This window comes from Heterodontus francisci, chromosome 9 (assembly GCF_036365525.1).
Source record: "Heterodontus francisci isolate sHetFra1 chromosome 9, sHetFra1.hap1, whole genome shotgun sequence".
Taxonomy (NCBI): Eukaryota; Metazoa; Chordata; class Chondrichthyes; order Heterodontiformes; family Heterodontidae; genus Heterodontus; species Heterodontus francisci.
Genome location: NC_090379.1, coordinates 33,167,365 through 33,184,085, shown reverse-complemented (window position 1 = coordinate 33,184,085; position 16,721 = coordinate 33,167,365). Strand labels below are relative to the sequence as shown.

General features: G+C 41.7%; 1 protein-coding gene across 1 annotated transcript; it reads left to right on the top strand.

Annotated features, from left to right (window-relative positions):
* Nucleotides 1–550: 550 nt before the first annotated feature.
* chga (chromogranin A) lies at nucleotides 551–14,860 on the top strand. Its single transcript, XM_068038270.1, has 7 exons — nucleotides 551–593; nucleotides 991–1,037; nucleotides 1,152–1,245; nucleotides 1,581–1,649; nucleotides 2,851–2,952; nucleotides 3,459–4,435; nucleotides 14,777–14,860. Exons 1-7 carry the CDS (start codon nucleotides 551–553, stop codon nucleotides 14,858–14,860), a joined length of 1,416 nt encoding a protein of 471 aa, XP_067894371.1.
* The last annotated feature ends 1,861 nt before the right edge of the window (nucleotides 14,861–16,721 follow it).

The following is a 16,721-nucleotide window of genomic DNA, read 5'->3' as shown; positions in this document are numbered from 1 at the left end:
TGGTGCAGAAATACAAAGGTGTTGAAAGCTCGTATTTTACACCTACAGGTAGTGATCTCAGTCTGCTCTAGCTTAAGGTGAATCTGCAGACTCGTACTTTTTAACCTAATAAGTTATCACTTGCATAATGTTTGTATTAATGTTGCACAAAGATTGAGCTGGCTGATTTCCTGGAAGCCTTTTGTCTGCTATGGTAAGAATAGAACTATTGAACGTCAGGTGGCTTCTCAGCAGTTTTGCTCACCTGGAATCGCTCTTGTCTTAGACGCTGCTGGGATTTCAGTTGATTCTGTTCGATGTCACATCCGGCTGCTGGGATTTAAAGCTGGAGTCGCTGCTACAATCCACGCTGTTTGCAGAGTCCTGCAGCAGACCGGAGCTCAGTTCGGCATCACCAGTCCTTCAGTCTCCAGCCCCAAGGCCCCGCCTTGAATTCTCTGTCTTTTACCTTTATTGTGGAAGGGGAAGCGGGTTGTACGAGAAATAAAGGAAAACACGCTGTTGGGAGTTTGTTGCATCTATTGAGCACATGCACGTCCTGCAGGAAAAAATGATAGCGTTGGGATTTTTCACCTTCCTTGTTGCGAATCAAGGTAAGGACGATTAGTTGTTTCCTCTTTCAGGAGTCTCGTAGATATGTTGTGATTTGAGTTTTAAGAAAGTGGTTAGAAATCACGAGTTATGGAGAGACGGGAATGACCCTTTTCAGCACCAAGGACAGAGTAGGCTTGCGAGACGAGGAGCTGCCTAGCCTTTCTCTGTTCGCTCAGAGTACAATGTACCCCATCGTAACCGATGACTCCCAGATCGTTAATGCTTGTGGTTAATAAAATGATGCTGATGCATGGTGTGTTAACAAGAAGTTGACTGTTTATATCGGAGCTCCAATGTCTTGACCTACTAACCCATGCAGACCGTTCTGAAATTCCTCTCCAACGGACAGTAAATGAGATTATATTGCCTGATGTGTGCTTTTGTTTCCTATTGCAGCTTTCTCAGCTCCTGTACCCGTTGAGCAATCGAAAGCTGACGCCAGGGTAAGATAGACTCCGCACGGTTGTTGTTTGACCTCGTTTTGACCTTGGATATCTTTCCCTTGGGGGACTTTTTCCCCAAGCAACGCTAACAGAAACCCTCTTTTTGCTGTGCAGGTTATGAAATGTGTTGTCGAGGTCATCTCCGACACTCTGTCCAAACCCAGCCCTTTACCAGTCAGCCAGCAATGTATGGAGGCTCTCAGGGGAGGTAGGCTGCTTTCATCTCATCTCATTTTCTATCACCATTTAATCCTACTCCATTATGTTAATTATGAAATCCATTTCATCTCCATGGTCAAACTGATTATCACTTCCCAAAATGTCTTTTTCCTCAAAAAGAAAATATGACTTGTTTTCCATTTTAAATTAGTTAATCATTACGAAGCAAAAATCTATTTAATCTTTATAGCTGCAATTTTTTTTCACAGCCGTCTACAGTTTAGTTGATTAAAATCTGCAGTTCTTTGCACCATGAAACTCAAACTGACACATGCGGTCACATCCATGGATTTTAATGCTGATTAACTTCCCTATTCTTTGCAGATGAGAGAATAATCTCAGTACTTCGACATCAGAATCTGCTGCGAGAATTGCAAGAACTTGCTGCTGAAGGTACTGCCCAACAGTTGTGTTTCTGTCAGTGTAAACCTGAGTAAGACTGAGGAATCTGAAATAGCGCCAGACTGGCAGTTTGCATCTCACTGAACACCAATCTAACGCGCGTTCACTGTAGCCACTTTCTCCATAAGCTCTGCATATTTTCTGCACCTAACCTAATTGGAAGAAAAGAAAACAATTTTGCAGCTGTGCTTTCCTCACATCGATGTTACCGTAATTCCAATAACTCACTTAGAGAGAAGGGTTTAATTAAAACTCGCAGTGACTGCAGCCATCTCTTTCTGGAAAGAGAGGCTTAATATTTCCAATGAACGTGTATTACACGCTTCAAATCAAACTTTGCACCAGATGTGCATCTGTTTCTAATGAAATCAGGTTTCAATAAAGCGCCAGATAACCTGCAATCGTGGGTTAGAGGTTAACTTTGAAGAATTTTTTTTTGTTTGCTCGATTTCTAACACAAGAAAAATCCATCAGTATATTTTGGAATCTCCAGTCAAGCCATTGAGGAATCCACAAACACCTGTAAGGGTTCTGTTTGTTCAATATTGAGTGCACACTTTGTTCTTGGGGACAGATCACACTTAGCCCAAACACAGAAAGCTTCCATGCAGGTTGGCAGAACTACTGCAGTCTGACCAGCTAAAACAGTGTTGCTTACCACAGCTACAACTCCAGCTAGGACTATCCTGCCTGTTGGGGATATTGGCTTGTTGGATTATCTTTAACAAAATAGATCAAATATTTCAAAATAACCACCAATGTTTGAAAAGTTGAGCAAAGCATCCAGCTTTTGTCATGAACATTAATTCAGTAGTCCATGCTTTGCAGCACAGTTAACACAATTAAACACACAGTTGGGAATCTAACGATATAAAGAATATTGTACCCAAGCATTTAAAAGACATTTCCATTTAAGACTACTGAAATCAGATAGTAATATTCTTGTGTTACTGTGATGTTCTATATTAACTGAGAACATGAGAAGGTATGAGTAACTCCATCCTCAAGGTGAAAGCAAAACATTAGAATCTGATATTGTCAAGGGTACAGTAAACAGGAACATCTGAGAAAGGTCATGTCAAAGAGGATGACATTTTCAACCTCTAAAAAGGTAATCCAACCACTTCTGGATAAGCTGGGAAGATCCAGTATTTTGTTCCAATAACACATGTTCTTTGAAATTTTGGTGCAGGGGCCAATGAAAAGGCGCTACAAAAAAAGCAAAGCAATGATTACAATGACAAGCTATCTGCTGCTGTCAAGAGTCACATCAACAAAAAGATATCGTCAGCAGGTTAGTGTAATGGTAACCGACCTAATCCTTAGTGCACATTGTAATGTCTCAGCCCAATCCAGACACCTAATCAGTTGCAGACCATCTTTTTGATTGAAGTAATGTAATGTTGGCTAAATAATATTTGTGGTGCATTGCCAGAATCTAGTTACATGCTTCAGTAATTTTAGTTTACAAATATCATACCACTGAGGACAGCAGAGACTGTTTAAAATAGATTACTTTGCAAAAAAATGGCACCGGTATATAATTAGATTTCCTGATTCACAACACAGTTACTATGTATAGCTTGCTCTCTGCCATTATTTTAAAAAGTGGAAGTAGCATTAATTTAATATAGTAATACTCATTAAGTAATATACAACCAGCTTTTGTTATCTTTGTTCCTCTTGGGAATCAGTGTTTGGTCAAGACATTTTTCTTTCTGTGTGTTATGACAGCTGAGTAAAAGCAATTAATCGAAATTAATTCTTGAAAGTTCACTTGTTGTATTGATTGCTTTGCAGATAAATCACATGAGATCCCCACAGAGGAACAGCAAGGATCATCGGCTGAGATAGTGGGAATAAAGGATAAGGAGCAGCAGGACGGCATAGAGGGGACACAGCCGACTGTAAGTGGATACAGCTTTCTGAACATTAAGGATACAACTACAGAATCAAACAGCCATGCAACTGACAATAGGGATATGGCGACCGAAAAGAAAGATGCAATGAGAGATGAACCAATGAAGCATGGTTCCTTTGAAAATGAATCTGTTATGAAGCAGTCCCAAGATCAAAGCCAAAGTGAGGATCATAGTCTAGAGAAAAGTGAGCAAAGTGAAGATGAGTACACCCAGGAAGAGGAAGTGGACGATGATCAAATCAGAGAGAGTGAGGAAGAGGACAAGGAAGAAAACCACAGTGATTATGATGACAGTAAGGATGAGGAGCTAACTAATGAAGAACCTTCACAAGAAGATCAAGGCAATGGAGCCACCAAGGAAGAGGACAGAAGCCAAAGTGAAGACAATGAACGTTCAGAGGTGGAGGAGGATGGGAATGTCTCAGAGGAAGAAATAAGATTCAATGAGAACAACATGAGCCACCAGGATTCAAAGGATGAAGATATAGAAGAGGATGAATACTCAAACATCAGCGATGAAAAGGACAACTTGTCTGAAGAAGAGTGGGAGGAGAGAAAAAATTGGAAGACGATGGGCTCCCCAAAGCAGAACTCAAGAAAACGTGGTGAAATGAATGATGAAGACAGAGGTATCTTTGAGGGAAAAGGTAAATTTTTTGGATCCGGAAATCCCAAACCACACAACAAACAGCATCATTTCCAATATTTAAGGGGAAACAGAAGATCTCACTCTGAAGAAGATATCAGGCAGAAAGGGAAGAAGAAAACCATTGCATCATCCCCATTGCGAAAACGACTTGAAGTGGAAGATAAGAAAGAGAAAGAAGAGGAAGGAAGTGCCAATAGGAAAAATGAGGTTTGTGTCATTTCATGTTTATTTTAAGCTGATCTACTGCAGTGCTTCCCATAAGTGGTGATCTGGATCATGGTTGTGACGGTGAACTGGTAAGATGGAGCTATCTCTTACTAGGTTTGTTTCTGTAACCCATTGCTCAAGTACTCCCTTTGTGGGTGGGGGTGGGGGCAGGGGCACTTTTGTAGATTTGCAACTGCTTGTAAATTCCCAATCCTTGCCATTGGGGAGAAACCAGGTCATCAAGTGCAGAAAATCAAGGAAATGACTGTCTTCATTTTGATGCTTTGAAACGTGACAGATTCAAACAGGTGCAAGACATATATATATTAGCAGGGTTCATGTCCCAGACAGAAGATAATGGGTTGTAAATTTGGAAATGGGAATCATGCGAGTTTATAATGAGTGTCTGATCTGCTCCGATGGTGTTTTATAATAAGAGTAGTGTTATCAACAAAACGTTGTGGCAGGGAAAGGTATTACAAAAAATACCAAGATATTTACTATTACTAGCAGATGTACCTTAGGTTGAAGGTGGGAGTGGTAGAGATTAAATTCAGCCTTCAGGTGAAGGATGGGTTAGATGGCCAGGGAAAGTTTACAGTGTTGGAGGCCAGAGAATGAAGGTATGGGTGATTGGGGAAGATAGATCAGGGTTATAGGTTAGGGGAGGAGGAAGAGCATAAAAACAACCAACAGGTAATTCAATTATTGTTAAATGAGGGCAGTGACTCAACTGGACAGTTTACCAGTCAGACCTCAGAATAGGAATAAGGTGTTCCATCTGGCATCCGGTGGACAGAACATAGAACTGCAGGCAGACTCTACCCAAACTTTTTTTCAAATAAGAAATTACAGAATCACGTGCTTTTGTGACTGAAATTGTGACCAAGGACTGAGGGCAATCAATGGAAAATCCTGTTTAAGGTGTCATAAATAATTACAAGTGTAATGTGGTGTGGAAAGAATTAACATTGTAAATTTAATTGAGTATTGACAATACCAATATTAATAATGTATTGATCAAAGTACAGTGAACAGGGGTGAGGAAGATTGTGAAATATGATTGGGTGCAGGAGTAATCAGATATAAAATACTGCGCAAAAATAAGACATAAAGTGGCCATCATAAATTTTTATTTAAAGGCCTAATACTGCAAATATATTTTTTAGATTATATTGGGAAACTCACTTCTCCATAGTCCCAAGTAGAAATATTTGATAATCTCTCATACATTCATTGTAATAGAAGCTAGCAAATATTTAATGTTTTTACACATGGTGTGACTGGCTAAAGTGGATCACTTCACACTGTACATATTATTTATCATTCTAAAAATAGCAACCGATTAATAAGTGAGCTAAGCCATTTCCAAATATAGTAACCATTACTATCAACCAATGGAGGGTTCAAATTATATCTACAATGAGAGCAAAGCTAGAACATTCAGTGCTGTCAAGGCTGTGACTCTCAATTTAGTTTTGTTTACCTGTGGAACTTACTGAGGTCTTTATTTTACTGCCGCTAACCCTTAATATGACAGCTGGTGCATTTTATTCATGGCACTCCATATCAGGTGGCAACAATGGTGTTATACAACATCATAGAACCACACAAAGATCACAATATTACTATTGGTCTAGAAGAAAAAGTATTACTGAAATCAATAGATTTGGTTTCAGGGATACGAGTCATGGGTAGATATTGTAGAAGATTAACCATCTGATATATCCATACGGAATGGTGAGATGAGTTTGCATGGTGGCACCAAGCGTCAGCACCACTTGCCTTTAAATCTTAGAGCATTGAGGTTATATCATGGCCGGTAGCAAGATTTGAGACATACCTGCACAAGTGAAACTGATAATGAAAAAGGTGGAGGTTAGTTGTTGCGGGCCTCACATTCAGTAATATTTAATCAACAACAACTTGCATTTATATAGCACCTTTACCATAGTAAAACGTCTCAACACTTCACAGGAGCATTATCGAACAAAATTTGACAGTGCCACATAAGGAAATATTAGGACCGAAAACTTGGTCAAGGAGGTAGGCTTTAAGGAGTGTCTTAAAGGAGGAGAGAGAGGTGGGTTTAAGAAGGGAATTCCGGAGCTTAGGGCTTAGACACCTGAAGCTACGCCTGCCAATGGTGGAATGCTAACATCAGCGATGTGCAAGTGGCCAAAATCACTATTGCCAAGGATTATTATATTTATGTATTTGTATTTTGTTCAAATTCCTGCCTCTGCTTGAGGTTTTAAATCAGCAGGTGGCAATTATTGAGGTGTGAGCTTGATACAGAATGCCAAATGTCTATTTTCCCATGGAGGCATCACAACCCAGGCTATTTAGTGGATGTCCACAAATGAGCACTTCTAGCAAGGGCTGCTTGATAGTGATCAGCTGCAGCAGTTCTGTCTGACTTCTCCCTTGCATTGGCATCAAGGCTAAGTGTAATACCCCATACCATTAATCTGACTGAGATCAGCAAACACCACAGACCAAGGATTGAACCTGGGACCTTTTTGGTCTATATAGTTTAGATGCTCACTGAATAACATAGCTGACTCATCTGAGATGCCTTTCTACTGTGCATTTAAAAATAAACGTGTGATAACATGAAATAAGTGTTGGAAAGATAAGTATCCCCATAGTTTCCTGAACACTATTCCTGAAAGAGAGCATATACACTGGGCCAAGCATTTACATAAATCATTGCTTGATACAACTCCAGCTCAGCAAATGGTGATGAGGTCATATCACAAATTCATTTTCCATAAACCACACCATATGTATTTTATTCATAAAATAGGCATACACACACACACGTGATAAACACATAAATGTATTAAAAAATTGTAACTTAATTTTCAGGCTCACTTCCTGTTTAAATGTGGGAAGTTGCATGCAGTAAGGTGGCACACAAAAGTGTTTCATCAATGCAAGTGTGAAAGCAAAAGGCCTAACATTTTAGGAAAGCAGAATGTGTGCATGCAGAACCTGATTTTAAATGTGTGATTAAGGATACAGTCCAATTAACACTGCAAGTTTGTGTTGATGCAAAACTCTTTCAGATTCGTACCAATGCTAAACTGAAATGTAAACTAAGCATCGAGGCTTAAAGTGCCCCTGAAGCAAAGGGATGTGAGGCTACTGACTCATTTCACATTGCTCTGGTGTCAGGTTGAGCCCACACCCCAGTTGCTGGTTATATTCACGCTGTAACTATAACTTTGATGCAAAACGAAATGACTTTACGACAATACCTAGAGTTGAATGTGGATTCATTTACTTGTGAATAGCTAAATAAATTGCATCCCAACATCGATAACATTTGAATGTTCAGGGAAAGCATAAGCACACATTTGGAGGCTAGTGTATGCTTATTTTCACATCCTCAGTTCCCCTTTATACAGACTTACCATGCAATACACTGGACCTATATTCAGTGTAATTGGGCAACTTGTCCCACATTGTGACAGTATTGAAAGTTTCTGGATTGCTAACCATGTTTCTACTCATAGTCCCCCCCACCCCACCCGGCCCCCTCACAAGATGACCCAGCTGAGATTCAGAGTTCACTATATAGTTGGCAACATGGAAAAACCTGGGCTAATTTTTAAACAAATAATTTAACAAAAATTATAAATCCATTGCTGACGTCCTGTGGCACTCTGGCTTCTGATGTGTGATTGTGTTGTTTTGTTGCGGTCCCAGTCAAAGCTGGGAGCAGAGTTAAGTGGAGGACCAGGGAATGAATGACAGCTTGAAAGGAAGGGGAGAGAGAGGCTGGGGAGTGGAGTATATCATTTTAAATTAAAACAACTGAACCTGGAGCATGGGCCTGTTTCAGTTTTATTTATTTTGAAACAAGTTCAGATAACCTTACCAAAGCAGTTTTAAAAAATTATGTAGTGTTTTCAGTATAAAACAATCTGCATAGATCAAATTTGCTTTTACCCAGTTTTAAAAAAATATACTTATTCGGTTCTGAATGTTATTTTTGGTCTGGAGATACAAAATGATAATTCCAACCACTTGGAGATGTTTTTCAGGTCTGTGAAGCAGTTTTGTGTGAACTGTTTGTTCTTGCTTAGTTATTTTTTCATACTTCTTAATATTTGATGGAATCAGTAGACAGTCGATGATGGGTTGACCCAATCAAAAGCTGATGTTTCGCACAACATACATGTAGTGAATGAAATATACATTTGATGTGTGTGAAATGTACTGTATAGAAGACTGCAAATTATGCGCGTAGATTGAATGAGATTGTGTATTGTGTTGAATTTGCAGCTTTACTGAAATATTAGCAACTCATTCTTGTGGAACAGTGATTAGCACCGCAGCCTCACAGCTCCAGCAACCCGGGTTCAATTCTGGGTACTGCCTGTGTGGAGTTTGCAAGTTCTCCCTGTGTCTGCATGGGCTTTCTCCGGGTGCTCCAGTTTCCTCCCACAAGCCAAAAGACTTGCAGGTTGGTAGGTAAATTGGCCATTATAAATTGTCACTAGTATAGGTAGGTGGTAGGGAAATATAGAGACAGGTGGGGATGTGGTAGGAATATGGGATTAGTGTAGGATTAGTATATATGGGTGGTTGATGGTCGGCACAGACTTGGTGGGCCGAAGGGCCTGTTTCAGTGCTGTATCTCTAAACTAAACTAAAGTTAAATGGATATTTATTTGCAGAGAAGTGTTTATAATTAACCTGCATTTATCGTTTGGTGTAACAGTTAATTTCCCAGACAGAAGAAGCCTGCAAGCCCATATTTTATTTAGAGATACAGCACTGAAACAGGCCCTTCGGCCCACCGAGTCTGTGCCAACCAAGAACCACCCATATATACTAACCCTACAGTAATACCATATTCCCTACCACCTACCTACACTAGGGGCAACTTACAATGGCCAATTTACCTATCACCTGCAAGTCTTTGGCGGTGGGAGGAAACCAGAGCACCCGGCGAAAACCCACGCGGTCACAAGAACTTGCAAACTCCGCACAGGCAGTACCCAGAATTGAACCCGGGTCCCTGGAGCTGGAAGGCTGCGGTGCTAACCACTGCGCCGCCACTGTAATTTCTGCAAACACATACCTGCTTGGATAGTCCAGTCCAAGTTCAATGAAGTCTGGAAACGAAAACTAAATTTTTTTAAAAATTCATCCATGGGATGTGGGCATCCCTAGCCAAAACTAATTTCATACCCAATACTTATAATATTCTGTACAGAGGCAGGCATTTCTCTGTTACCGCATTCTTAAAGAGTACATCATTGAAACTGTGTCAATCACCTCTAACCTGCAAAAGTATACTTAAAGGAAATAGTTCAGGGAAGACGTGTGTAAACATTATTGAAGACTTAACTCCAACAGCTGCAAGGTAAAGACAGAAGATGGTATGTGGTATGATGGAGGGAGGTTGAGGGGTGGGAAGTACTTTAATAAAAGGTCTTCCCCAATCTATTTGTCAGAAAAATAATGTAAAAATTCTCTTAGTTGGTAAGACCAGTGCCTAATTTAATTGTTTTTGGTCAACTACAAAACTCTTGTTTCAGATTTCGCCTCAAGAGGGAGCAAGTCTGTAAAGTTTCTCTTCCTTTGACCATCTGATAACTGTAGCTCCTACCAATTCCTTTCAAAACCCATGATGGTGATGAGTGCAATCACATGCATGCAGTCTATAATTAGATATTTCCAATAGCTCTACCTCTATACATACTTTTCATGATTCTATTGTCTGTGGATATTATGTACAAGATGGGCAGTGGTTTTCAAGATAATACAATGTCAACCCTTTACTCGCTATGATTCTCAATAGTGGTGAATGTAAATTGTTCTACTGAGCTGATGTAAGACAAAAGAATTGAAGAGCTAACATCCACTGTATTCATGAGGCAGAGAAATGAATGTTATGGGGGATAGGGTCAGTCTGTCTAATGGGTGAACATATTTATCATAGACGACTACGGATCATGATTTTTTAGATTTAGATTTAGAGATACAGCACTGAAACAGGCCCTTCGGCCCACCGAGTCTGTGCCAACCATTAACCACCCATTTATACTAATCCTACACTAATCCCATATTCCTACCACATCCTCACCTGTCCCTATATTCCCCTACCACCTACCTATAATAGGGGCAATTTATAATGGCCAATTTACCTATCAACCTGCAAGTCTTTTGGCTGTGGGAGGAAACCAGAGCACCCAGAGGAAACCCACGCAGACACAGGGAGAACTTGCAAACTCCACACAGGCAGTACCCAGAATTGAACCCGGGTCGCTGGAGCTGAGAGGCTGTGGTGCTAACCACTGCGCCACTGTGCCGCCCCAATCATGGCATATCCTAGCTCCAAAAACCTGGAAATACATTTTTATTAAGCATTTTTATTGGGTGGTGCAGTAGTTAGCACCGCAGCCTCACAGCTCCAGTGACCCGGGTTCGGTTCTGGGTACTGCCTGTGTGGAGTTTGCAAGTTCTCCCTGTGACCGCGTAGGTTTCCTCCGGGTGCTCCAGTTTCCTCCCACATTGCCAACGACTTGCGGGTTGATAGGTAAATTGGCCATTGTAAGTTGCTCCTATGTAGGTAGGTGGTAGGAGAATTGAAGGAAGGTGGGGATGTGAGAGGGAAATGGGATTAATGTAGGATTAGTATCAATGGGTGGTTGATGGTCAGCACAGACTCGGTGGGCCGAAGGGCCTGTTTCAGTGCTGTATCTCTATGACTCTATAACTTTATCAGTTCTGTAAGCCAGCAAAGGCAGTTGATCTGAGAGCAGCCAAAATAGGATTTCAACTTTCATTATTGTTTCTTCACTCAAATGTTATATTTATTGATTTTCATTGATTAGGATTCTTCGCATTGACCCCAGTTTTATTTATTTCACATTTAATGATACAGTAGAAGTACAATTGGTTGCCGTAACCTTAAATGAAAATAATAGCAACATACTTTGATTAAATTGCTATAAATCTGGCAAGAAGCCAGTACAAATCATTCTCTTCTCCTACTTGGTACAAATCCATTTTGCTATTTAAAAGAAAATATACATTTGACATGTAAAGACTTCCATGCACGTACTGAATCCATCAGAATATTAACTGTTAAGTTCCAGCTGATAATTGGTTCTTCAGGATTTTATACGATGAAGGGAAGTAGGCATTTTCTTTCAAAGACTACCTGAAACTGTTATTGCGTCAAATTAGATCAGAAAGTATCTGCTCTGATAAAATATTTATACATTTCCAAACTTGAAAAATCTGAATTCTCCTCACCAAGTAGATAGTATTGCAATTTCTAAGAAAAAGTTCTATTGATATTTATATGATTAAAAGTCTTGCATAGGATATGCACTGCCTGTCCATAAACCTGACTTTCTGTTGTCATAATTTTTGATCACACTTTTCTGCCTTCAGTTACCATTGTAAATTGGTCAGTTGACATTTCCCACTCAATTTTGCCATGTCAATGAATGTGTAGTTACATGCTCTGGCCACTAGGTGGCTTGGTGGAGCCAGTTCCAGAAATCTCCGATTTCTGTTATCAAGGCCTGAATTTTATAAGGGTTGTGGGGACCCCGGCGTCAGGGCAAAAAGTGAGTCCCAAGCCTGCACTTGCCGGCAGCAGGACTGCCTCGGCAATGTTACTATAGGCAGTCCAATTAAGTACTGCGGGTAGGCTGCTGATGCTGCCAGCTCAGAAGGCCAACAGTGAAGCAACAGCAGTGCCACTGTCAGAGGTGGGCACTGCTGAGGCAGGCAGGTGACCTCAGGAGCTGGGCCAAGTAAGTAAAAAAGAAATTAAAAATTCAGCGGGCTGAGGGTTGGAGGGGAAACTCCTGTGTGGAAGTTTTTGGGGCCCATGGGGGCTGTCTTACCTGCCAGCAGCCACCTCTTTGGACCATCGAGCTTGGCACACTGGGCTGCCGCAGGGAGGCTGCCTCCATTTTGCTGGCGGCCACCCCACGGGGGTGTGGGGGTCACCCTGCCATCGGCAAAATGCTAACGGACCATAAAACAGCCCCTAATTGTGCCTTTAGCTACGATAATCAGATGTCTGCCTCCTTGGAGCAGGCAGCCGCTCCGCATCTGGTCCAGCCGCTGGTAAAATGCCCTGGCAGCGGGATCACATTGTGGAGCCAACCTGACACAACTCCCCACGATTTTAGGAACGTAGGAAACAAGAGCAGAATTAGGCCATCCAGCTCCTCGAGTGTACTCCACCATTCAACCAGATCATGGTTGATCTTCCACCTCAATGCCACTTTCCTACACTATCCCCATATCCCTTGATATCTTTAATATCTAGAAATCTATCAATTACTGTCTTGAATATACTGAATGATTGAGCTTCCACAGCCCTCTGAGGTAGAGAATTCCAAAGATTCACCACCCTCTAAGTAAAGTAATTCCTCCCCATCTCAGTCTTAAATGGCCTACCCCTTATTCTGAGCCTGGTTCTAGACTCACCAGCCAGAGGAAACATCCTATCTACATCCACTCTGTAAGAATTTTGTAAGATTCAATGAGATCACCCCTCATTCTTTGACATTCTCAGGGCTGAATTTTGTTGAGCTCCTGTGGTGGGGGGTTGGGGGTGGGGAACTGGGGGCCGGAGGATCGCAGCAGCCCACCATGGAGTCTAACGCTGGGATTGCCGGGCCCGATCTTTCCGGCAGTGGTGAGGCTCAGTGGCAGCTCCCTGCTGCTCTGTGACAGGACCCAACTTTAAATATTGAAATGAAGGACATGAATAAATTAACATACCACGATCTTACCGGCAGTCCACAATCTTCCACGCGATGGCCGGCATTCATTTCACTTTCCTGTCTAGGGAAAGCTGGCGCCACCAGGGTGGGGAAGTGGGGAGGGGGGGGAGCTTAGATTTTTTAGTGTAGTGAGTGGGGGGGATGGGGTCAACTCTGCATTTCTAGTGTGGAGGGGGTGGTTGGGAGGGGTGACCTCTGCACTTTGTGCAGTTGGGCGGGGTGGGGGAAGAGGTCAATTATTCAATTTAAGTGTGGGGGGGGCGGTGCAAACAGGGCTATTTATTTTCTGATTTGCTGTGTATGGGAGGGTTGGGGAAAAAGGCTCACATTAATGTAGCGTGTATTCGGAGGGCAGGAGAAGTGGAGTGGGGGGGTGGGAGAGTTCTGGGGTTGAACGTTGTACACTCTGCAGTTCTGGCAACCCTTTAAAAATGGTACTAGTGCCTGCGCAGAGGCAGCTGATGCCATTACCGGCATCACAGAGCCGGTCCCTGCCACGTGATGTTGGAGGGGTGGGGGGGGGGGGCAGACCACCCTGCATATTGAAATAAGCCACCGTGCTCTAGATCATGGCAGCCCACGGCCTGCACCTGCAGGTCACCATCTTTTTCGCCCACCGCAACCGCCACTCCCAGCAGCGGGAGAATAAAAGTCAGCGGTAGAGAATACAGGCCCAGTTTCCTCAATCTCTCTTCATAAGACAATCCCAGAACCTTCGTCGTACTCCCTTCTACAGCAAGTATGTCCTTCCCTAGCTGAGGAGACCAAAACTGTACACAATACTCCAGGTGTGGTCTCACTAAGGTTCTATACAATTGCAGCAAGATATATTTACTCCTTTACTCAAAACACCTGGTGACGAAGGCCAACATACCACAAAATCTGCAATATAAACCAGGATTTTACCGGCCCCCGTCTCCCAGCCTGCTTTATATTGCATATTTTAAAAAATCTTTATATTCACCAATTATCTGTGGGCAAAAGCATGATTAATTTCCTAATATTTAATATATATTTTTATAATAATTTAGTATTCGTGTCAGCCTTGGCTCAGTGGTGCCACTCATGCCTTTGAATCAAAAGATTGAGAATTCAAGTTCCACTTCACACAAAAATCTCGGCTGATGTGTTATTGCAGTAATGAGGGAGTGTGGCACTGTTAAATGTGCTGTTTTTCAGATGTAACGTTAAATAAGGCCCCGTCTGTCCTCAGTTAGGTGTAAAAGATCCCACGACACTATTTCAATATAGTGTAGGGGAGGTTTCACCATACCCTGGCTAACATTTATCCTTCAACCAACACCACTAAAATAGATGGTCTGGTCATTTATTTAATTGCTGTTTGTTGGAGCTTGCCGTGTACAAATTGGTGCGTTTCTTACATTATAACAGAAACTACACTTCAAAAGTACTTCATTGGTTGTAAGGGCTTCTGAATGTCCCGCAGTCATGAAAGGAGCTGTATAAATGCAAGTCTTCCTTTTCCATCTGTGAAAATATTGTTCAATAGTCACCTGGATATTCTCTCTCAGCAATATCTAACATTTAGGCATTTCTAATATTTTCCCAGGAGCAAGAAATGGAGAACCTTGAAGCAATTGAAAGTGAACTGCAAGCCATGGCACAGAGGTTACACGAAATGCGTAGAAGTTAAATCCAGTGCTACAACGCTCAGTACAAATGAAGCGACTGTAGCTTTTGATAAGTAATATTTTATTTAGTGTACCAAAATCATCACTGCTTTCTAGGAGTCTACATTCTACTTTTGTTTGTCTTTGAGTTGCTGCTAAATACCTGCTTACTAAATCATTCTGCATTATTTATTGAAAAGCACCAACTCCCATTGCACACCCTTTTTCTATAATAGCTTGATCAGTGTGCAATATTTTATTTTATGGTTTAAAAATTAAAATGGCTTTTTAGAACACCCTGTAGAAGAAATGAAACTCAAGTTCAAATATTATTGTACTTGGTGAAAGTTTGTACCAAGTCAGACTAATTGTATTGTACATTCTATATACAATTTATGTAATTAAAATAAAACAACCTTTACCCCATGGTCTTTGCTTTTCTTCCTCTCATCCTCATTTAAAGAGAAAATTAAAGTGGAGATCTTGAAAAGTGTAGATGAGGAAAGTATCCATACACACAAATCCTTAAAGGTGGCAGCGCAGGTTGATAAAAGTGGCTTGAAGTGTATGGGTTACCTGAGTTTATAAATAGAGGTATAGAATATAAAAGCAATCGTGCTCAGTAGTACGAAGTCCAGCTTGACAAGAGTACTGCCGCGACAGAGCACGTGGCTCAGGGAATTTGGTCAGTGTGGGAATTCAGCGCAGTGAGGGAAGAGGTGCTCTTCTGGTCTTTTACAAAACAAGGAGTAGTTTGAGTGAGGGAGACCTGGCAGCAGCACCGGCAGCTGATAAATCAGAGCAGGGACAGAGTGGATTTTCTGCAGTGTTTTCCAGAAAAAGCAAGGAGTGATGTCGGAGAATAGTAGGTAGCTGATCGATTGCTGAGTTTGTAAGGGTGTTTTTCTTCTCTAATCTTGGGTAGTTGGTTAAACTAGTACCAGGACACTATAAATTGCTGAATTCAATTTACAGCTTAGATTAATTAATAGAATTCCAATTGAAGTATAACAGCAACGGATCTAGAGGCATTTTAATTAAAATTAATAGTTTATACAAGGTACTAACTAGATTATAAAAGAGGGAGGAGATATTTTTCTTAGATCATGGATGGGCAGCTGTGACCTGTTGCTTGTAATTCCTGCGCCATGTGGGAACTTCTGGACACTTCACATGTCTTGGGCAACCATGCGTGTAGGAAGTGTCTCCAGCTGCTTCAGCTTGAGCTCAGGATTTCAGAGCTTGAGGGGTAACTAGAGTCATTGCGGAGCATCGGGGGCAGGAGAGTTTCCTGGATCAGACATTCCAGGAGGTGGTCAGCCCACAGGCAGAGAGAGTTCGGGATAGTAGGTGGGTGGTCATCCAGAACAGTAGGAAGAGGCAGGAAATGCAGGAATCTCTCAAACTGGTATTCAGCTTTGGATACTGCTCGGAGTGATGACACCTTGATAGAGTGCAGTTCAGACCATGGCATCAATGGGCAAAGGGACTGCACAGGAGGGAACAACAAAGAGCAGCAATGCAATTGTTATTAGGTGACTCCGTAGTCAGGGGGACAGATAGGCATTTCTGTAACCGTCCATGAATCCCACATGGTGTGCTGTCTGCCTGGTGCCAGGGTAAAGGCAATCACAGAGAAGGTGCAGAATATTCTGCACAGGGGAGGGAGTGAGCCACAAGTTGTGGTACATGTCAGTAACAATATAAAGGGAACAGGTATTGAAGTCCTACAGTCAGATTTTCAGGAGCTAGGAAGTTAAAAATTAGGACCTCAATGGTTGTAATCTCTGGATTACTCAGTGCCACATGCTAGTGAGAGTTAGAAATAGGAAGATTGGGATAATCAATGCATAGCTTGAGGCATGGTGCAGGAGGGTCTGGGTC

What these genes read in the sequence shown, in the direction of transcription:
- chga (XM_068038270.1), top strand. Translation starts at nt 551, where the DNA reads ATGATAGCGTTGGGATTTTTCACCTTCCTTGTTGCGAATCAAG. An exon ending in GCAAGAACTTGCTGCTGAAG is followed by an intron (nt 1,650 to 2,850) that starts GTACTGCCCAAC and finishes ATTTTGGTGCAG; the next exon opens with GGGCCAATGAAAAGGCGCTA. An exon ending in GTGCCAATAGGAAAAATGAG is followed by an intron (nt 4,436 to 14,776) that starts GTTTGTGTCATT and finishes ATATTTTCCCAG; the next exon opens with GAGCAAGAAATGGAGAACCT.